The 24,529-nt window shown below is 29.1% G+C and overlaps 1 protein-coding gene across 1 annotated transcript in view; it reads right to left on the minus strand.

The window, feature by feature from the left end:
- Positions 1-7,480: 7,480 nt before the first annotated feature.
- LOC119669579 overlaps positions 7,481-24,529 on the minus strand; it is a 57,342-nt gene continuing 40,293 nt past the window's right edge. The window contains exons 3-4 of the mRNA XM_038079526.1: positions 9,678-10,055; positions 7,481-9,275 (exon numbers count right to left, since the gene is read on the minus strand). Of these exons, the coding sequence (XP_037935454.1) occupies positions 7,837-9,275; positions 9,678-9,909 (1,671 nt within the window). The 5' untranslated portion in view covers positions 9,910-10,055 and the 3' untranslated portion in view covers positions 7,481-7,836. The remainder of the gene's footprint in view (positions 9,276-9,677; positions 10,056-24,529) is intronic.

Consider the following 24,529-nt stretch of genomic DNA (forward strand, 5'->3'; position numbering starts at 1 on the left):
AATTAAATCTTATATTGCATGCAGCGCTGTTATCTGTTTAAGCAGTATCAAGTACTGTTACCCTATAACCAGCCTTTAAATTATTATTATTTTATTATTATTTATTGATTCAAAAAAATTCATACAGCACTTACAAAAATTATAGAATTTTACTTAAAATCTAAATTGATAATAACATATTTGTTGTGTGTCAGATTGGCATACAAAAGAAGGTGCATAATATTAACATTATTATTTATATAAATTCTTCAATAATTAATTTTCTGTAACTCAAAACACTTTTCATAAAATTATACAGTTTATAAATATTGCTACCATTTAATAAGATTTTCACTTCTTCTTCAGACAGAAGTGCTTTATCAAAAAAACTACGCCTATGTTCTCTGAAAATTGGACATACACCAATAATATGACATATATTTTCTATTTCATGAAGATTACATATAGAACAATCACGATCAGATGTATTAAACTCTCTACCGTTCAGATTAAAAAGACCGCCTCTACATTTAAAAAGTAGGCTCGATATGTGCTGAGTGTTTTCGAAATAAAAATTATGCATAATGTCATATTCTAGCTGTGGGTACATGTCATGAGATCCCGACCTAGCATTCGTTACAAAAGAATCGTGTTCCCTCCGTTCATATAAAGTTATAATATTTTTGTGCAATAGTTTAAGGTCCATTCTCCTAACACTGGTTATTGAAACACCCAGTTCTAAACACATATTTTCCCAATCTTTGGCCCAATATATACCTTTACTAATTATAAGTTCCGCTAATAGTCGAGGAAGCCTTGTGGGGGGGAGATTAAGAATTTTTCTTACATATGCGAAATGTATTTGTATTGTGTCTAAGAACTGCGTCGGTAAACCCGTTTCTAAGTGGAGCATATAATTGGGGGTGTTAGTGGGTGGAAATAGTATCTTTTTTATAAAAAATCTAAAAAGTTTTTCCACTTGATCGTAGTGTTTGTAACCCCAAACTTGGGCACCGTAAAATACAATCGAACGTGCTGCCGAGTAGAAAATTTTCAATTTATTTTTAAAAGTTATTTTAGGATTAGACAAATACTTTGCCCATGTCGAGTTAATTGCACTTTTACCTAAGGAGAGTTTAGAAGTCAAATGTTTATTGTAGGAAAGGTTATACGTAATTAATATTCCGAGATATTTATATTCATTGACAATTTCTACTTGCGTTTCCCCAAATTTCCACGACAACGAATTACTTACTCTAGGACCTTTTCTGAAAATCATTATCTTAGATTTATCTAGATTCGCGATAAGTCCCCATTGCGAACAATACAAAAATAACTCATCTATCATAATTTGCAATACATCAGGTGAATCCGCAAGTAGAACCACATCGTCAGCATACAAAAGCACTTTTATATTAGTTGAGTTAATAGGTACTCCACCCGTTAAAAAGTCATGCAGATCATTTAAGTATAGGGAGAACAAAATCGGGCTGAGCAGACATCCTTGTTTTACACCTTGAGTAACTTTAAATGAAGAAGATATAAGATTACCGTCCCTTACGCAACTGCTGGTGTTCGAGTATAATTTCATCAGTGTGCTCAAAAACTTATGAGACAAACCTAAAGAAGCTAATTTGAAAAATAAGGCATTCCTGGGTATAGTGTCAAATGCACATGAAAAATCCACAAAAAAGGCATATGTTTTTTTATTGTTACTTAAATTTAATTGTATAATAGAGGTTAGATTAAAAATATTATCAACAGTTGAGTAAGATCTCCGGAATCCAGCTTGGTATTCATTTAATATATTATTGAGCTCAACCCAGCTATTCATACGCGAAAGTAGTATACCAGTAAATATTTTATATATAGAGTCCAGCAATGATAATCCACGATAATTAGTAACTATATTGGGATCTCCTTTTTTAAACATGGGTTGAATTATCGATTTTAAAAACGAAGAAGGTATGACACCGTGAAGAAATATATAATTATATAGCGTAAGTAACTCGTTAAGGAAACCAACAGTAGCATTTTTGTAGAACTCATAAGGAATACTGTCGTTACCTGAAGCTTTGTTAGATTTGGTGTTTGCAAGCACAAGCTGGAGTTCACGAAATTCAAAAGGAGAATCAAGGAAAGGATCGAGAAAAGGTGGAAGACACCAAGAGATAACTGCATGTATCTGCTTAATTGCATGTAAGCAGGGACTCATAGTGAATACGAAAGTCTTCACATTGTAAAGAATTAGCTACTTTGAGAGGACTGTTTTTCAAATTTTTTGCTAGATTCCACCAGTCAGAAGCATTTTTAACAGTATTAAGTGCTTCAATATTTTTTAATTGCCATTGCAGTTTTTTATTACGGCAGAGGTATGCATATCGAGATCTGAGTACAAAGTAAGAAGTACGATGGGTATCCAGATTGTATTTTCGAACTAAATTAAGAAAATGAAACATATTTTTTCTAAGTTCATGACACTGGCTATCAAACCATTCATTTTTTGGGTCAAAACGCTTTTTCAAAGTCTGGTTTCCCCACGCATCGCGAACTTTTTCAAGGAACATATCCAATTTAACATCAATCTGCATGTTAGAACTTATATAATATAATCAGAACAAGTAGTCATTTCTAGCCGTTCTCTGTATCTACCTGCCATCGCTTCTTTCCAACGCATTTTTTTCGGAACTTGTACGTTATTCGGAATTACTTCCAAACTTGATGGAAAGCGGAATTCAATAACCAGCGGCATGTGGTCAGAGTATGATTTGTAAAGAACATGTAAAGAGCTTATGTATCTAAGTAACTGAAATGAACAGATACAGAAATCAACAACAGTTGACCCATTTGGACCCACATATGTAAATTCTCCATCTTCATCACCTCGACACCTGCCGTTAATTATAACACCACCGATGTCCTCCAGAAAGCCTAGAAGTTTTCTTCCCTTGGTATCAAGTTTCACATCTTTTGATACTCTTCTTACCGCAATAAGTGGAGAATCAGATAATAAATTACCATCAACTACTTGATTATCTACTACATGGGCATTTAAGTCGCCAACAATACAGTAAACGGGTTTATTAAAATCGTTTAAAAATTGTTCCAGCTTAGAAAAATCTTCCTCCCATTTTGTGCAATTTAAATAACGTGGAATGAAGAAACAATCAACTTTGTTAGCACAAGAATATAGTACAACATTATCACCAAAGTTTAGAAATTTAAAAGAATATATCTTCTCTAAACATTTTTATACCCATAAAGACAACCACCACTCGCTCTACCAGCATTATGAATTTTTGACGCTCCCACCCAACACAATATATAATCTTGAAAGAAATAAGTAAAGTTATTTTGGTTTTCGACCAGTACATGTGTTTCAAATAGAAAAAATATGTCATATAAGTTAACAAAAGTGAAAAAATTTTTATGATTAAATTTACTTTTTAAATTAGCTACGTTATAAGAAAGCCTTTAAATATAGTTATCTATTATTTATTATTTATTTTTTATTATTTATAAAATAATAATTATTATTTTATTATTATTTATTATTTATTTATATATTTATTATTATTTATTATTGTTACTCAGACTCTCTAGATTCTAGAAAATATGTATTTCATTATATTAAATACTAGTTGGTTTTGTCGTTTAAATTAGCTGGTTATGAAATACTCATCTTTTCGTTCTAGTTTTTTGAATAGATCAAAAAAAAAATTTCAATAGGTGATCAACTGATGGCCTCTTTTTTACTTTATATACCTTCCCATCCACTTCTTTAATTGCTGGTCAAATGTAAATCTAATCAGCTCACATCTTCATTAACTTCAAGGCATATATTGGTACTTACCAAGATTAATCAATTGCAAATCTAAATCAATTACATAAAAAATTAAAAGCCCATTTTATAAATTTTGTATATTTATTTTTATTTAATTAAAATCACTTTTTTCATTTGTTTACAACTACAAATAATAATTTCATTTCAATGAATTTCACATAAATGAGTTAAATTCTTTAATCTATGTTTTTTGTTTCTGTTTAATGTTTAATTTTCCTGTTTCTTTATAATTCAATATATCATTTAATGTATAATACAGTTTTCAAATGTGATAGAAAATGTAATATTCATATATGTAGTTACACATAAGTATATATTTATTTGTATATCTCAGTATTTATGCATAATTATTTGCATTTGTTTTATGTATAAAATAACAATGACAAAAAATACTTTATTGAATATTTAATAATGACCAAAAATTAATTAAATAAGCTGCACTGCACAATTATTTGTAAACAATTATGACAAATGTTTTGTGATTATTTGATATATTGTAAAAAATATTTAAAATAAAATAGAATAAAATAAAAGCACATAACGAAATGAATGCAGCTTAAAAATGTCTATCGCAAAGGATTACAGGATTTTATTTATAATTATATAAAATATAATTTTTATAAATTTTAATTATATATAATTACTTTTATTGTTGCAGCTGATTTAAAATATTTAAAAATAATAATTTTAACAATAACTAATATTTAAATATATACAAAAAATAATTAAAATAATAGGAAATTATATATAAAATTAAGGAAACATATTTTCTCACAAACAAAGAAAATATCTTAAATATTTCTTCATTTACTTTGAAAATAAATGTTATTTATTTATTAAAATTAACTCAGAATCTTCTGGCTAAAATATTCAATTATTAAAATTCTTTATTTTTATTTAAAACAAAAAATGAAAAATAAAAATATTTACAAGCGTTTTTTTTGTTTTGCTTTTGATTTAAAATAAACTTCATATATATACAAATATATTAATACATTTCCGTAACATAAAAATTAAAACAATAAAATTATTCAGTTTTCAGTTTTAAAATGATTGTTTACTTATTATTAAATCATTTTAAATATTTAATTTTTTATATTACAAAACTTATATTTTATTTATTTTATATATTGCTGTTTTAAATAATATATTTATAAAATGATTTCATTATTTTATAATTGTTTTCTATATACAAACGCCATCAGTCTTCATAACTCAAGGATTTCTAATTATGATAAATTTTTAATTTTATAATTATAAAATATATTTGTAAATATAATTTCCAAATAATTTTCTTAAATATTGATATAAATTTCATTATTTTACAAAAAATTAAAAATATATTTTTAATTAAATGAAATAATGAATTATATTTTTAAAACATCAATATAACAACAGAGCTGAAAAAATATTAAAATTATATTGATAATACATTAATACATAAAATTCATTTTTAACATAATTTATATAATAAACATTATATATAAATATATATGCATATATAATACGTTATAATTATTAAGTAATCGTTTTAATTTCAAAGGCACAGTTTTAAGTTAATGTTAATTTTTGTACATGATACACTGAAAAAATAGGCGAATTTAATGAATGTTTAAAAAAAATAAATGATAGAAATATAATAGAAATTATTTATGACTAATATTTTATTTGCAAGGAAATGTTATATATGAACATGAACGTATATATATGGACATATACGTATACTAGGTATATGTATATACATAATTATATACATATATATAAGTATATACGGTATAATTTATATATTTGACAAATAAAGATTCAGTATTTTGAAAAAGAACTAATTAAATAATAAATTAAAAAAATAAAAACCAATCGGAAATATGATAAATTAAAAATAATTTAAAAATTATAAAAAGTTTATAATAAAAAAAAAAAAATATTTAAAAAATAAAATTTCTTTCCCCTTCAAAATTTAACATACATATGTTATAAAAGATAAGTCAGACAGGTATCTCAGATGAAGAAGGTTTATTAAATTTTTAAATAATTGAACGAAAAATAATTCAAAATTCAAAATAATAGGGGCAATATAATAATAAAAAAAATTAAAGTTGTTAAAAAAAAAGTAAATAAACATGCATATAGTTATATATTTAAAAAATAAAAAATTTCATAAAAAAAATCTTTCTTAAATAATTATTATTTGTTCTTTCTAACTTTCTTTACTTTTCTCTCTCTTAAATGGAGTGGCTTTACTGTTTGTTATAATTCAGTAGTTTTAATTAAAAATCAGTAATTATATTAGTTATATTGCATAAATATAAGAACGATCTTAAGCCCAGAAAAAGAATGCGATGAAAAGTAGTAGTTTTTATATTATTGAACTGAATAAAATAATTAAATAAAATTAAAGTCAAGAATTTAAAATAAATGAATTTCACAAATGTTCAGATACATATTATAGAATTATATTAATTTCATATATTTCAGCATAATGATCCTGCATTAAAACCACAAAAAATATAGTACAGGAATTATAATAAAAGATATATTACGACCGCATACTATACAGTATTAATATTATTTATGTTTGTATTAAAAAAAAATTATATGTCAAAAATTAATAAAATCATTTAAATAAAAAACAGCAAAACTCAGAAAAATAAAAATATATTATCATATAATAAAACTTTGTTGGCTAATAAAATAAAATTGTCAATTAAAATAAAAAATAAAAACTTAAATTAAAAAAAAAGTAAAATCATTCTCCATTATTTATAAATAAAATAAAATTTCTTTAAATATAAGTTTTAACTTCAATTAAAAAAAACTAATAAAATAAAATTAAATATTAAATAAAATATGTATTAAAAAATATAATAAAAAAAAATTTTTTTTAAAAAAATTGTAAATAAAATATTAAAAATAATTTTTAAAAACCGTTTAAATAAAATATTAAAAAAAATTTATAAAAATGTTTAATATAAAACATTTAAAAAAAATTAAATAAACATTTTAAAAAAAATATTAAAAAAATTTTTTTTAAAGTAATTGACTATTAAAATAAATTGAAAAGATTTAAAATATCACTTGAAATAAATTTATAATTACTTTTAGAAAGAATAAAAAATGTTAATAGAAAATTAATTATTAAATAAAATAACTGAAACTGTTTATATATCAATTAGTTATGCCAAAAATCTAAAACACTGTATAAACATATACATAAAAAGCATTATAATATTATAAAAATCACTCAATAAAGAGGATAATAAATAAATAAAGATTTATTATCTTTCATAAGACAATAATAAGAAGATAAAGTTTATTAAAAAAAACATACCAAAGTGATCATAAAGAAGGTAACGACAAATGATGAAAAATAAATAGTTTAAAAGATAATACCATTTTTTTCAGTGTACAACTTAATCGAATTATCTATAATATTTTTGAGTGTATTTACCCTTCGCTCCACTCTTCTAGATTTCTGTTTAGTTTCTTATACAGTGTATAATGATATTATGTATATAAAAAGTAATAACGTAATTATTTAGTCTATGATATTAACTAACGCGACTTATAGTTATAATAGGTTTTTTTATATAAATTCTGTATATATGTTATTTATTATTTAATAGATTAACTACATATCATACAAAATAATATCTACTGTCTTAAGCATAATTTTTGTTGTATTTCGTATCTCATAAGTATCGCATTTGAGTATGAATTTTAGTTGAGCTATAAATACAAATTAGTAAAGTTCGAAGGCAGCCATTTTGAACGTGAAACTGATGAGGATTGTTTTTCTTTGCATTTCTTAGATATTGTTTTTACCAAAGCAGCACTAAATTGATTTGTACAGAGTGAATCTTTTTTTAGAATTCGGCTCACAGTCACCAAAGCACTTCATTACTGCCCACAGCTGTTTCCATATCACGTTCACGTTCACGTTCGGCATAGTCCCAAGCAGCACCATTACCACTGCTGACCGCCCAACTACCGGCAGTCCACCAGTTCGCCCGAAATCACCGTTCACTAGAATGCGTCGTTGAGCCCAAGCCACTGCCAAAGACATTGCGTCGAAAGAAACCCAAAGTATCGAGTGCTTTCATTGTGCGTCGGATCAACTCATCTTTATACTTCCAGATTGTTTTATCTTCCACTGAATTCTCGCGATACTCCTCACAGCTTTTCTTCAGCGTCTTAACACAATCGGCACGATAATGTTGCATTTGCGCATCCACCGTGTCGACAGGATACGATTTGCACACACCACCCAGACAAGCCAAAGGAAAATGGTTGTGCAGCGTTAGTACACGCTCAGGATTGTGGAAGCACTTCACATACTGATTAGGTTTTGTGTAGTTCTTAGCACGGTGCACATGTTGCAACATGTGCATATATTTTGGTATGTCCTTGTACCAGCCGTGCTCGTGCTGCAGATCATCTAGAAAGTATACATTACGAAAATTATAGCTGTGATACCCTTCAGGACGTATTTTTAATGATTCCGGTACCACTTTTTCCATCAACTCAGACCAGAGTACTGCATTGCCTTTCGGCATAATCACTTCATCAATATCGAGAAGCGCTATATAATCGTATAGGTACAGATTTTTATATAGACAATCATTGTATGGTATCACTTCATTTTGTCGCTTGTGATTTGTTTTTTTCGTTAGGTACAAATGTTGAAAACCTGGCACATTTGGTTGTCCACCAGGTAAAGTTAATGGTATTACTTGTACCTTACCTTCCTGTTCATAGTGACTCAACACTTTTGTTATGTTTGGATGCACTTGCAAATTGTAAAAGTAAATTTTATCCGCACCCAAAATATTTAACATTTCTATCCATTCAATCAGTCGCACCGATAGATCATCATACAGAAAATCTAAACCCTTGACGCATACTGCAAAACCTTTCTTTTGATCATCCGGCGGACGATTGTATATGACTCTTAGATTATTTGTTGCTGTATCACATTCCTTCTCCACCATTGATACCGAACTCGGCACAACGCCATGAAATGGTTTTGGTATCTGACACGCAATCAAGTATGGTTGATAGATGCCCTGCTTGTAGTTGCCCCATTTGTTGTACCAAATGTACTTGTACTCAAATGTCTTCACTATAAATGGCTCCTTCTGTCCATCAAACCAGAATTGACAGTATGTCTTCACATTCGGTTCGATGCGATCGATCATGCCAAGTATGCGTACAGTCGGGCCCAGCGCTGACGTTTTGCGTATGTCGTAATAGGCGCCAAATAATTGGAATGTGCCATTCGATGTGCGCATCGTCTGCCAGTAAATATTGTTGAATTCCAGCTCAAATATCGAAGGATACTTGGCACAAGTCGATGACTTTTGCTGCAGAAAATTCTTATTCTTGCTCCAATAGGCAATCGGTAATGATGGTATGCGTGATTCAACATCACGTACGAGCTGATCATCGTCCATTGCTGCATTGTCAGGCATAGGAATAGGAATAGAAGAGGGAAGAAAAAAGAAAATTAATTATGATCAGTTGATAACGAAACTTAAGCTAAGTAAGGCAGAGTATTTCAGCTGCATGCTTGGAATCCAATTACTATAGAATTCTTGCTAATTTGTATTTTTATTAATTTTTAATTGGCGTGAATTTTTGTTGCACTACAAGGTGAACGAGTATAGAAATCATTAAGAGAAAAATGTGTATAGTAGAAATAGAAAATTAAAGTAATTAATGTAAGAGGAATTTAAAAGAAAAATAGCTAAACATTTTTTTAAAGATAGGATTATATTAGAGTTATTCATTTGGATTCCATAACTACGGTTGCCTCTACTTTTACAATTTCCACAATCAATTAATTAATAATACACACCTGTACGATTATCCACTAGTATTTCTGAAGGATCGAAGCGATCAGTTGTCGTTGATGTGGTCTCGACATAACGCAGCATATCCCTCTGCAACAGGATACGCCCACTCAGCGGCACACCAACATATTCCTGCGGCACAATATTCGTGCCGTGCATCTTGAAAATTCCAATTATGACAAAGGACCAGACGCAAAGTGAAAATAGGATTTTCAAAATGATTTTCGGATTGGCCATTTTCGTCTCTTAACGGAACTGTGATGTTGTCTTATTATTGGTAGCGGAAGTTGCTGATAATTGACGAACAAAAAATCTTAATAAACAAATTTCACTTTCCGGTCGATGCTGCACAACTTGGTGTCGGCCATGAATACTGTTAAGTGCTGCAAGTAGACAGGAAGAAAGGACAAAAATCATTATTGGAAATATGATAAAAAATTATAATTGAGTTAAATTGCAAAGTGTTTACAAGTTTCGTAAATTGATTTGTTACTCCCAGTTTGCAAGCCATCGAACGGAATAAAGTTTGTTGCTAGTCAACAAACTTTGATGCTTCAAACTGGGGAGTAGTTGTCCTGGCAGACAGGAGTTGGGGTGCAACGGCAATACTTGCTTAACATATTGGAAAAAGTAATAAGCACGAATTTGAATAAGAAGTGGCAACAGTGTTTGCGCCATTTGTGAGTGAAATCCTGTTGTTGTTATTGTTATTGTTTGTTGTCATTTCCGTTGGCGGCGGCGGCCGTTTCCGGAGCTATTAACTAGGCGTCAATGTATAACAAACAGTATCCTTGCTTTTATTTTTTTTTTTGTTGTTTTTTCTTTTTTTTTGGTTTGGTGTGCTGTCAGTCAAATCAGTCAGTGGAGGTGAGTGGAGCCTTCAACATTGTCGACTTGAAAATTACTTGATATTTTTCATTGCATTTACTTCATTGAAAGCTTTTTGTAGGACTTGTAGTCCTTTTTTTTTGCTGTTTGTTGTATTTTGTGGCTTTATGTTTCCTACAGGATGAGTTGCTTGGCACATAATAATAACTCGTCTAATAACTTTGTCATGTTTTATTATATTCAAAGCTTTGTAAAGGCACAAAAAGCCGGGCGGCTTGTTAGGCAGGCTGATATGAGCATTTAGCATTTAGTGTATAATGTATAGACGGACGTTAGCAACGGACGGATGGACGAACGGATGGACAAACAAAAACTATAGCAGACATTTGCTGTCATAAAATTGTTAAGTGCTTAACAAGTACATAAAGAAAAGTGGTGGGTGGCCTGCACAAATGTGGAATGGTTGAGCTCGTTATGAGCGACAGGACAGCACAACAAGTGTTTAGTCTGATTGGTAGTGAGGATGCGGGGTGCTTAGAAATACAAATGAATAGGGTGACGTTATTATTTTAAAGGATAATGAAGGATTGGAAAGATTTAAAACAATTTTTTTTCGTAAAAGTAGTAGTAGTAGTAATGCTTAGACATTACCTAAGAAAAATTTTTTATTTGATACTTAGCAGAAATATGAAATGATGATAGAAAAATAAAATTTAAAAATAGAAGAAAAAAAAAGTGCTTCTATAACAACATCACTAATTTTAAAGTATCTAATTTTTTCCCCTTTAGTTAGTTTATTTTGTTGTTTAACAAGAAAATGTTTTTTAAAATACCAGGACATATATAACACATAAGTTCTTAAACAGTTAATAAAAAGTTGACTAATCGGTAGGCCGTAACAACCAGTGGTTTCTAAAACAGATTCATGGTAGACATTAAAAAGAAAGCTTATAGAATATAATAAAATAAAAATTAACACAGTACTGAGCTCTTAACTGAGGGATTCACCGCGTCATGAATAAGATGATCCAAGGAAGGCACTTAAGATTATATATTTATAGATTATGAAATGCGAAAGAATAAAATCGCTTCGAAATATGTACAGAGCATTTGAGATCATTCTGGCATTCCATATTTATGCGGAATAAGATTTTATAAGAATCAACTGTCAAAGCAGATATGAATATAATTTCATCCACTTCTTTACGGCAGAGAAAACAATCGTTCGAGTAAAACAATTCAAGGAATGCACTGAAGACTGTTATTGTAAGGACTATAAAATGTGAATAAAATCGTTTCGATATATGCATAGAGCATATGAGGCTATTTTAGAGGATATCTTGTAGCGGACTAAGATTTCATAGAAATGTAATGACAAACTAGATACAGATACACTTTCTCCACTACTTGCCGATTTGACAACGGATTAAAATTAATTTCTTAAAGCATGTTTTTCCCACCAACCTTTATGCCAATATATCATATGTATACAATATATATCCAAAATAGGATACTACACATTTCATCTGGCGCCAACTAATAAATGCAACTTTCTCATATAAAAACAAGTAATCAGGCTAAGGTTGCCGTATTTTGCACAACTGCTCAAACAATGACAGATACATTGTACTTCAAAATCTGATATCATAAAAATGAAATTTACTCTAGTCAATACAATCACAATTATATCTATATATATAAGTAAGTTACCTGTACTGAATAGATTATGAAAACACAACCAGACAAATTACTATTAACAATTGGTGATTTCTAATATAAAACAGTTGAAGCACATACCATATTGAGTAACCTAGCTATAGAAACTCGTTGATGTTTTTTAGACTAGCATACAAAAAAAAGTAACGTTTCCAGAAGTTTAAATTTACAATGCAGTGAAAGATAAAAAAAATTTGGATTTTCAGTAGAGTCAAGCACTTCTTCTTCTTTTTCTCTCTTACCCCTTCTCTGTCTCTTGCTATGCTTCTTTCTCTTACTCCTTTCACCTGTTTCTCTCTGTCTCTTTGAATTTCTCTTTCTCTCTCTCATTTTCCTTCTCTTACCCACTTTCTGTCTTTTACCACTTCTCTTTCTCTTACTCCCTCCATCTCCCATTCCCACTTTTTCTCACTCTCTCTCATTTATATATGCCTCTTTTTCTCTCTCTCCCTCTTTCTCCATTATCTCTCTCTTACCATCTCTCTGCTGCTACAGCTGTTGTTTATTCTTTCTTTGTCAATACCTTTTTCTGTATCTCTTTCTGTCTCTTTCTTCCCTATCTCACTCTTTCTATCTCTGCTGCTACAGCTGTTGTTTATCCTCTGTTTGTCAATGCTTTAAAATATTTTTGTTGTCTTGAAAGATAAGACAAATTTAATTCCAACACGGAAAAAATCAACCAAATCGACCAATTAAAAAAATTATTAATAAATAATTTTGTCAAAGTAAGCAGCTAATAATATACAAGGTCTTCTTTGATCATAATAGAAATCTGTTGTTCCTTCAACGAATAATAAGAAATATAATCAGACATGATGTTTATTGTACTGTAGCAAAGTAATTGTACAGAATTTAATTCTATGTATATTATTTGAATATCAATTTACTAAATTATAGAGAGTTAGGTCTGCATATCTCTAACATAAACATATTTTTTGAGGGGTTGTACTTTCAGTATTAATTAGTACCGAACATTTTATATATTTATCCGTAAAAACTATCTCCATGTTATATATTTAAGCCATTACACAACGTATGATCTAAATTCGATGGGATGGATATAGTGTGTATCTTAGGGGTTCTTGCGAGGAATGTGTTAACAAAACGGCGAAATATCGATAATTGAGGTATATGAAAAGTTATCTGATGGCCTGCCACTGCAACTAACGAACCAGCACAATAACATCTAACAAAAAAAAAAATAAACAAAAAATAAAAGAAATCTTAACACTTCAAATAATTTCTCTTGCCTTCTATACAAAACGCGGGTCATCAACATTCGTTCTGCAACTTATTTCCTCCTCAAAAAAAATGTGATTTGTAAATGAGATTCAATAGAAAAGTTTGCAAAAAATATTGCTGTTTATCTTATTCTGTTATAGTTTTTTTCTTCTATTATTTAAATTGAATTTAAATTCAAATTTCAAATTTCTTGACCGATTTCCGACTTGCGGTAATGCCATTTCTCATGGCATCACCTCGTAGGCAGAGATTCACCTAATTCAGTTTTTTTTTTCGTTCAGTTTCTACTTGCAATTTATCGGTTTCAGTTTATTGAATATTTATGTTTATAATTCGAATTTAATGTATTTTTGCAGGCTTTCATCTTTCGAGAAATTCAGCACGTATCTGGATTTAGGTCACTTTGCTATTTGCTATTTGCTATTTTTTTTCATGTACACTGGCTTTGTTGTTTATATTTTTGTTTTAATATCATTTGAAGACAAGTTTTTCTGTGGTATTTGCGCATGCGCAGCGGACCGCAGAACACACCTAAAATGTTTTATATGCTAATAAAATTTCCAAGTAACTTCCAGTTTTGGTATATCGATCTATGTTCTATTTTTTTAATAAGCTTTCGCCTCTGGTTTTATGGTTTTGTGTTATTTTTTCGACTTTCCTGACTTCTGATTACACACTAACCACCAGCCAAAACTGGTATTGACATTAATCTGCATTTGACTTGATAACTGATAATGTCCAATACTAACATTTTTACTAACGACCAGTTAAGAGCAATTTTTTAGGTATTTAATGACCGGTTTTAGCGTGTACGACATTCTTAAATAATTCATGACAAAATTTAAACATTTGAATAAAATTTAGGTGAGCTTCTTTCCATTTATGTACAAAACAAAATTATCTTAAATTTATTCTGTGGGCGTATTTTTGAAAAAAATTCTTAACTTTCAAAATGACTTAAACAATAGAAATGGTCATAAAATTATTTAAATATTTTCAAATAAGTAATTTGAATAATTTAGAATTATTTGTGAGAATGAGCTACTCTATATAATTAATAGTTTGTCACATAGATGTAAACAGATATAAACATAGATTGTCACAAAAGAAGCTGAATCGAAATGACTGTTTTTTTAATAAATCTCTAAGGTATATTTAAATAATGTAATGGCTCAGGACAAAACTATAAGTAATGAAGGACTCGACTGAATGGACGACAAGTTATGCAAACCAAATGATGATCTTCCATATGCGCCACTGACAAGAAATCTTAAGAGTACTCGTATTGCCATTTTTCAAATTCAAAAACTCCCCAACCCTTCTATGACTATTTTAAAAACAAAATGGAATCAAAAATATTGAAGTTAATATATTTGCTTACTGTTAACTATTTGCCAGGGTCCGAAAGTAAACCTGGCTAATACACACTTGTGACAGAGATTTTAATCAATAATTAATTTCAGTACATTATTTCGGGTTTGTTATTAAATAATCTGTACGGGTCTTTAACAGTGCTGAATTGACTTGAGAACTAACATTTGAAACCAAGCCATAATAAGACATTCTGTTAAAACCATACATCTTTCGATCACTTATAGTGCCATAGCAGACAACTGTTCAGTCGTAACTTGAAAATTAACCGTTTTTATTATGTTGCGAGCTTTAGGACTGTCCATATAAACTCAAATCTGCTCGAATTCCAAGAATAAAAGTTCACTAATGACAAACGTAATGCTTTTGAAAACCAATGTTCTTTACTAAAACCTAAAATTATAGATCCCAGAAATTTCTTACACTAAAAATCCAAAGAGGACTTGTGACATCATCCTGGTGAAACCACATAACATATTTCCCATATTCATATTTTTAATTTTATAATAGAAAAAATTGGTCATAATAAGACTAGTACATGAAAAGAAGATTTGTCTCATACCTTTATTTTTCAATAAAAGTAAAGGTATTTCACACTTTTAGAGCAAATGTTGCACTATATAGTAAATTCAGTTTTCACAGATAAAATGTTTTCTTAATTGTAACTTCAGGATTTTCAAGACATTTTTTATTTTGGTTGACAAGTCCACCAATCTAAATGCTGTTCTTAGAGCACCCAACAAGCCTATACTTTAACCACTTAATGTCAGTCTTTTTCCGTTCTTATTTGAGTTGAATTTTTGTACGATGTAGCTGCAATTCTAATACAATATGTGCCAGAACATAGGCTGGATCGTCTTCGTACTTTTATTATAATATCAGTAATATTTTCAGTCGAGCTTGCGTTTTAATGATATCTAGGTTTTCATATATCTGTTATAAATCCTGTTTCTTCAAAGTTTTGTGTATAACCAGTTTAGAAGGATTATACTATTTATTATGTGGACAATTGTTTATTACGTGATACACTAAATGTACCTTCTACAGTATTTGTTGAGAATAGAGCTGCAAATTCAAAAGCAAAATATGTCTATGACTCAAAAGATAGGCTTAAATGTTGTGGGTATTGTACCAGGGATTGTGTCATGTGTATAAGTATAATATAGCAAACCTTAATAACATATATGATGGGTTTGACATAATATATGACGGTACAGATAACTGTCTATTTGACATATACAATATACATATACTGTTTGATATAGTGTTGCCAAGTCTGGAACACATGAATAATTGGATACATATAAATATTACCAAGTATTAATTTTAGAATAAAATAAAATAGAATAGGAATACTTTATGAGATTTATGAGATTTTAAAAGATTATTAAGCAAAAGCAAAATAGTATCAATATCAATACAAGTTTTTTTTTGCATTCTAAGTCTTATCTGTAGGTAACCGCAAACATGGTTGGTCCCAGTAGTTAGGATTAATAGTACGTAAAAGACATAATGCAGAAATCGGTATAGTATCGAAAAGCTTTATATTAGCAATATTTATGAAATAATTATAATGGCCTTTTTACTAATAAGTATTTTTGTAATAATAATCCTGATTATTTAAGGTATTGGGTCTTGAACGAGGAACGTTGTTATACCACATTTGGCTTTACATCACTTTACATCACAACTCTAAATAAGTATGTTAAATAATTTAAAATAAAATACTACATTTTCGATTTTTAAAATAATTACTTTTAAAATTAATTCTCGTATTTCCAATTTATATTTTACGTGCATATAAAATGTTTAATTTAAAATTTAATGAAATCCCAGCTTAAACACAATAACTTCAGCATTATTTTTGCCTCATTAAAATGAAATAATACACTAAAAAAGTAATTTTCCCGTTTTACCAAAATCCGAAATGCAATGCGAAGATTTTCTTGCCAGTTTGGTGCACTCCTACCACCAACTCAATCCATTCGTACAACCCATCCGTACAGCCCATCCGTATAGTTGCCCACTGACGCACTCACAGACTTTTCCCACAATTTTCATACCTTCTGCTGTGCAGCTTCAGTTGCGATTTCATATCGTAATTTTCACACATTTTAAAATTTTGGGTATTTAAAAATTTGCATAAAATGTTTAAACTGCAGTTCAACCCTTTTCAGGTTGAGCAACGAGCATAGCAGAAACTTGGGTTATTGCAAGAAAATTGCAATTTACAAATTTTCACCTGAACTGGGGTCAGGGAGTGCAGAGCAAACATAAAATTGCTAGACAGTCTTTTGCAAAATGAGGTCATCTGGAAAATATTAGGAAACATAACCACAACCGTAAATAAAGTAAAAATATTACGTATCAATCTGTGGACCACTTTCATAATGGAGCGATTAAGCTGAACATAGGAAATCACTCCCAATTATTCTGCTTGGAAAATATTGTTCACAGATGAAATTAATTATGAGTGGATTTAAAGGAGTATTGGTCATTAAATAAAAATCTATCTTGTATTTGTTTTTCATTTTCTATTGAAATAAGTGTTGACGAAGACTATTAATTCTAAAGATTATAGTTTTGTACGAAAATTGAATCTGTGATCTTTACAGCAAAGAAGCAAAAACGCATCAAAAATCAAAAATTCAATTTCATGTTCGAGAATCATATAGAATCAAACATGTGCAGTGAATTACTCTGAAGTTGAAATTATTACTTTGATATTAGATATGCAAATAAGTTTTAACTTTAAGATATTTAACTTTACCCAATAAGGAAATGTTTATCCTAAGTGTGCTTAGTAGATATAAGGACGATACTAGTTAATTCCAGCATGCACTTAAGTGTGTTCGATGGATTATTTATATTTGTAATTCCTTTCAAACTATGCATTTACTTACTAATAGTATGTCTCCACTGCTTACTTAGTAAGTGTAACTTACTAATAGCACATATTAGTAAGCCAGAACTGCATCAAAAACTGTTTTTATAGGATCTCAACCCTTTTGTGGAATAAACTGGGCCAGTACAAAACAGATTATCAAGAAAAGGGAAAATCATATGCGGCTGGAGTACTGGAAAAATTTTCCAGGACTCAGACAGAGCAAAGCACTGATAACACCGTACTCCTACAAAGACATTCTTTAATTCTCAAAATGTAATTTAAGGTTGATAACGGATTTCATTACAGGTCATTATGGTCTGAAATATCACCTTCATAAATTACAATTATCTGCTAAGTCGGAATGCAGATTATGCCTCGAAAATAAAGAAACGACCATGCACATTCTTTGTGACTGTCCAGCTTTAATAACGCACAGAAGAAACCTGAAGAAGATTTTGTCACAGTAATCTCCAAAGGATTCAGTGCCGTGATGACATAGATCCCAACTCTTTTTAAATCTAATCTAATCTCCTATTTTATCGTGCCTAGTAAAATGTGCCTCTCTTAAAACATAATGTAAATTAATGTTGTTCATTATTATATAAACTTGAAAATGTTGAAACTATTGCTTGTTTGCTTATTTGGCCATAACAACCCTGTTATTTGTCCGCTATAGGATTGTCCAGCAAACAGGATTGTGATAAACTCTTACTTGTAGTTAGTAGTAAAGTACATGCGGATGTGGTAGTCATCGCTAACTCGTAGATTATATAAAGATCGGAAGAAAAACTAAAACTTATGACTGATGTTATGAGGGTTTTATTAACTCTCAAATTCGTTCCGCACTCAGCAAATTTGAATCCCAGCGATTATTAAATGTTTATAGACCTCAAAAAAAATCTTCCAGAGAAACTCAAGCATATTTACAATACTATGAAGCCAACGATTCTAAAGGAGAGGTATCGAAATATTAGAGAAGAGCTGCAATGATTGTACTCGCATTACTTGAAGGAGACTATGCTGATGTTTAAAGTAGACTTTTGCTAAAAAGTTGTTGATTTATTGTTTAACCTATGGACTTATAGCCTATGTGTTAAAAATTTGATTTAATAACTTTTTAACGTAAAAATTTAGTTCTTAACAGTGCATCACAACTGCTAAAACACGCCTATATATGGGAAAACTCTACTCAAAAGAATATAAAACAAGTTCTTTCCCACAATTTGTTGTGAAAAATATTAACAATGTTTTTTTCACAGATAGTTGTCAACTATAGGTTCATAAAACCTATTAAAACTAATAGTTTAATAGGAAGACTCATGTGACTAAGCAATAATTTTAGTCATTTAGCTTTAAGTTAATCATATTTAAACTACTAGTTAAATATCACATTTCCTTAGCTTAAGCTTAGAATGAAGCATATGAGTTTCATACCTTCATATCTATATGTGAAACAGTTTAAATATATTAATATTCATTGTTTCCCACATTGATAATGTCAATGCACTACATCATCACATTTATTAACATAAATTATCTAGAAGATAAATAATAATTTTAGATGTATCAATTTAAGCTACAAAACCACTTATTAAAATATTAAAAGTTAATTCGTTGTTTTGTTTAAGCACAGCAGCGTCGAGCATTAATCAAATTATACTGAACATAATATATACGAGAATATATATATAGAAAATGTATATAAATAAATAAATACATAAATATGTAAATTATGTCAATAATTCAAAGATACAACAAAAGCTGGAAACAAAAGAAACTAGTTCAGAGCATTGATCTTTGAAACTCATATGGAACGTTTGTGAGCAGCTTTCTATATTCGAGCCGATACGAGTTAGCCAGGCAACAACTCGCAGCGAAACGGGCAGCGATGCTAGCCACCAAACACGTTCTACACGAATCTCAACTGAACTCTGCTGACCACTTATTTTATGGCCAAATGATCATAGCCAGTGCTAAGAGCCAAACAGCTAACAGCATTTCTATACTTTCGGTAATTCTTTTATCTCCGACTTAACTGTCTTTGGTGCGGCGCTGCGGCTGCTGCTGCTGATGATTTCGCGGCTAAAAGTATTTGGGTTTATGGCGAATAACGATTGGCGCAACGCGCTTAACTGGTTTTTGGGTTAGCAGGAATTATTCTAATATTACGAGCACTACTGATTCGTAATATTTTCCAAAGTGTGAAATGTGGCCAAAGCCATAAAGCCAAGTACGTGTATGACACACTTGTATCTTGTTCTAGCTGCTACTGCAGATACTCGTAACTCTATTGCTGGTGATGCTTGCATAAGCGTTATTACTTTGTTACAATTGATTGATTGATCTTATTTATTATAATTCACACTTATGCAAGTCTATAACTAGAACGACATTTTTCTCTAATGACAAAACCAAACTATAAACAACGAAGAGATACAATATATACGAGTACAATGCTCGAAACAACGTTGTATGTTCAGCCAAATATCAGCCAAATAAATTATACAAATTTTTGTTGTTGCTTCTTCATTACTATTCGAACCCTTTGAAGAGAATTACTTATGCGGAATTCAATTAAAAAACAAAAGTTTTAAATCTAAAGGTGTTATGGTGAAGATTATTATTATTTTTATTGACTTTTTTTATTTTAATTTTATCTTTCTTCTTTTCGAACATTATTTTATATGTTCTTTGCTTGTTGTGCGACCTGCTACCGCAGTCACAGCAATTGAAACATGATCTTTAGCCCAAGACTGCTGAGCAACCGACTGCGGTATCTTCAGCTCAATCACAGCTCAGCACTTAATCGATGAAGCCGAAGATGGTCAGGAGATGCAAGTGAACAGATACAGCTGCAGGCATGTATCGTAAGAAAATACCTGCAAAATTATATACATTTTTTTTGTGTTGCTTAACAAGAAAAATAGGAAATAAAAGATATTTTCACAAAGTATTTTATGTCAGCTCTAAAAGGGGATAAGCAAAACATTCGTTTTTTCGTTAATATGACGTGAAGGGAACAATACACTTCAGTGCATCTTGAAGACGATCATGCGATCAATGATCATGTTTAACAATGAATATTACATACAAAAAAAGTGAATAGAAGTTTGCAAAAAAAAAATAACAACGAACTTTAGTTTTATTTAAATTAAAAAAAAAAAAAAAAATAACCACTTGAAGTACAAAAAAGTAATAGTGGAAAAATATACGAGCAAGAAAAATTTATCATCAAACGATCGCAGTGATCTTTTTAGGACATTGCCAACTTTGTAGTCTTTTTTTATTGGATTGAAAAGTATTTTGTATCTTCCTATTTTGAAGCGACAAGCAAACTGATATTTTATAGATGTTTTCGTACATCTATAAAGCAATTACTGAGTTACTAAAGTTACTGTGATTAAACTGAAGTAACTTATTTAGATTAGAAACTCTGTAGTATGATATTGTAGTTAGTAAGCTTAAGTATCAAAGTAAACAAATTGCAAAAGTATTATATTTAAAAGATTTCATTTAATTATGAAAATAGTTAAAGTAAACCAATGAACCAACAACCTATAATTTATCGTTAGATGTATAAAATTAGTAATTTGCTCTATAGCCAATATTGCAGTAAAAGTAACTTAGCTATCTTACGTCTTTATCAGTAAACAGGGCAGGTTTGTTGGGAAATCCACACAAATTTGTATGTTTTTCTTTAGCAGAAATGAAATGTGAAATTGGCTTTGTGTGGATAGTCAAACACACACAGCCAAAGTGATGATCAACCGCAACTTTTGTTCGAAGAACGCTGAGGATGGATCGTTATAACATAAAATGAAGCCACCCAATTTGAAATTCCATTATTATTTTTTTTAACTGTAATTGCAAATAGCCTTTTTTTCCTTTAAAACAATTTCTTTTTTATGCTATGTAAGTTGGTATTGGGTTTTTGCTGAAATGCTGGCTAGCTATGATTAGGCTAAGTTAAGAAAATTATGTGAGTTGAGTTCATCAGGTATGAAAACTGCACGATTATTTTTTGGAATTTCGTTAAACTGAAACTTATCATTATACCTACGGTTACTTTTCCCTTTGTAATACTAACAAGATTTTTGGGAAGACTTTTCGAGTGATTCAAAACCATGAGAGTTCAGAGAAGGGAAACTAGGACAAGATGGTATAAAATTTTAAATTTATTATTTATCGAAATTGATCATTTTGAATCACAAAAAAAAGACGAAAATGGTGTATGTATAAACAATAGACACATTTAATATATAACCACAGAAATTGCTTTGTCTGTACACACCGCTAGCACAACATATGTTAAAAAGGTTGGTGACTTACTTTCTACAGAATTTTGGTCTGCTATATATGATCTATTGGAATAGATCTAGAATAGAATAGGATAGAGTAGAATAGAATAGAATAGAATAAAATAGAATAAAATAGAATAAAATAGAATAGAATAGAATAGAATAGAATAGAATAGAATAGAATAGAATAGAATAGAATAGAAGAGAATAGAATAGAATGAAATAGAATAGATTGGACGCATTATAACTAAATGGATGGGGGTTATAATCTATTTACTTAATATATATTCTTTACAAAGTTCAACTAGTAGTCAATATTGTTTGAAAATCGATTAATATACCGACCAAGTAATAATGGTTTTTGTAAAACAATATTTTAAATAAATTGCGTAAAAGAACCTCTTTTTACTTACTTATCGCGATATAAGATTTAGAATTGGTAAAAAAAAAATGTACATTGATAATAAAAAAACTATATAAGTCATCTTAAGGCAACTAAAATACGCAATTTTTACATTGATATCTTAAACTACTGGTAACTAGTATTTTGGTTTACATATTAAAATTTCAAGCCCACTTTAACTCAAATAATGGCCCATTGTGGTACCACAGCATTAACCTTTGTTTATACATAGACTAAAGGTCAGCATACGACCAATGACTCCCCCATAAATAAAGTACTTTGATAAAATAGCAAAAGAATAGTTTGATTTTACGGAAATTCTCTGTTTCTCTCTCTTTCTCTTTCTCTACCCTTAACAATCAATTATCATCTGTGAAAGACATTTTCAATTTATTTAAGTGCAATAAGAGGGATTTTTTTCTTGGTATACAGTTTAGCAGGCTAAGACATCTTAGCCTCTTTCGGTATAAAACACATATTGACACTTACTGAAGTAACATCAATAAGGATCAGTATCAAGAAAGCTCAATCGCTCTTTGTACTGAAACAGAGATCTGTTTAGGAGCACGTTTACAAAATTCTAAAGTTCCCAACAGGTGTTTATCTGAAATTTCTCCACAAGTACGAAAATTTTAAAGTGCATTAAAAACTGTGACAATTAAGATTATATGATATCTGATATCACATGATATATAATAACAATCCATTTAAATATAAGCTATAACTCTTATTGTATTTCTAATGACATTGTCCATCTTTTTAGTAGCTTTATATCACATTTACCATTTCAAGCCCAATAGACTATTGATTATACCCCATCGTGATGAAAAAATTCCTACAATTTTAACTAGGTAAATTTCATCCAGTAATACACTTATGTTTCTGCTCTATCGCTCATTTTTAGGGGTCATAAAAGCAATGATAATTAATAAAGACGTCTAATTAAATAATGTCATTTTTGGTTTGTAATGGACTCGGGATACGTATGTGTACTATATTTTAACACGTTTTAGTACTTAAGGTACCGATTATCACAAAAAAGAGTCATTTCCCAAAAAGTAACCATTAATAAATATCAATGTTATTCTTATAGTGAAGTTATGTTTTTAATTATAAAATTACTTGTAATGAATATATTATTATTGTTATGAATAAAATAACAATTTTATATCAAATAGCAGTTTGTAATCCACTTTTGTCCATATTTATCACCTTTACACCAATTTAGCACCTCATTTATTTTTAAATCATTCAATTGACATTGAATGATATCCTCAAATTACAAATAAATACTTTTACTTAATTAGACTTATGAGAAGAACCCTTCAAAAATAAACATTTTTTTTGACATGTCTTGGTAATAAATATTTTTAAAATATCAGGTGGCTCGAATTTATTACTCACAGTTTAAATCACACGAAACCGGCCGATAAATGATAATGAATTTGCAAATTTTTATAAATTTAATAATACTTTTTTTTTTTTTAATTAAACGTCATGTATGAACATCGTATAAAATTTATATAAAGCAACGGAAGTTGTTAATTAAGAACGAATTTTATTTCGATAATCAGAAAATATTCGGATCTCATCAATGCGCTGTCGAATTAAAATTAATTAAATTTAATTTAATTTGTGATCAAAAATTTGCAAAAAGATTATTTTATGCATGTTTAAGCAATTTGAAGGTTTTGTGGAATTTTATAAATTATTTTTTAACAAAAAAACTATAATTTAATTTTTTTTTTTCAAAGTTTAATATTTTTAAACTAAAAATCAAAACCCAAATATCATAATCACCACATAAAAATTTCATATTTTTTTTATTTAAACCGATGATTTAATAATATATTGTACCTAATATTATAATTTGTTTTATTCCAATTTATTAAAATATAATAAAAATAAAGAAAAATAAGATGAAATAAAGTAATGAATAATAAATAAGCAGATTAATAATAAAATTTATTATTATTACATAAATATTATAAATATTCATAATAAAATAAATAAAAGTCGATAAAATAATACAAAATAATATTAAATAATAGTAACATACTACTAAAAAAAATTAAATAAAATAATATATACTTTATTTAATATTGCTATATA

The sequence above is a fragment of the Teleopsis dalmanni genome, chromosome 1 (genome assembly GCF_002237135.1).
Source record: "Teleopsis dalmanni isolate 2A chromosome 1, ASM223713v2, whole genome shotgun sequence".
NCBI lineage: Eukaryota > Metazoa > Arthropoda > Insecta > Diptera > Diopsidae > Teleopsis > Teleopsis dalmanni.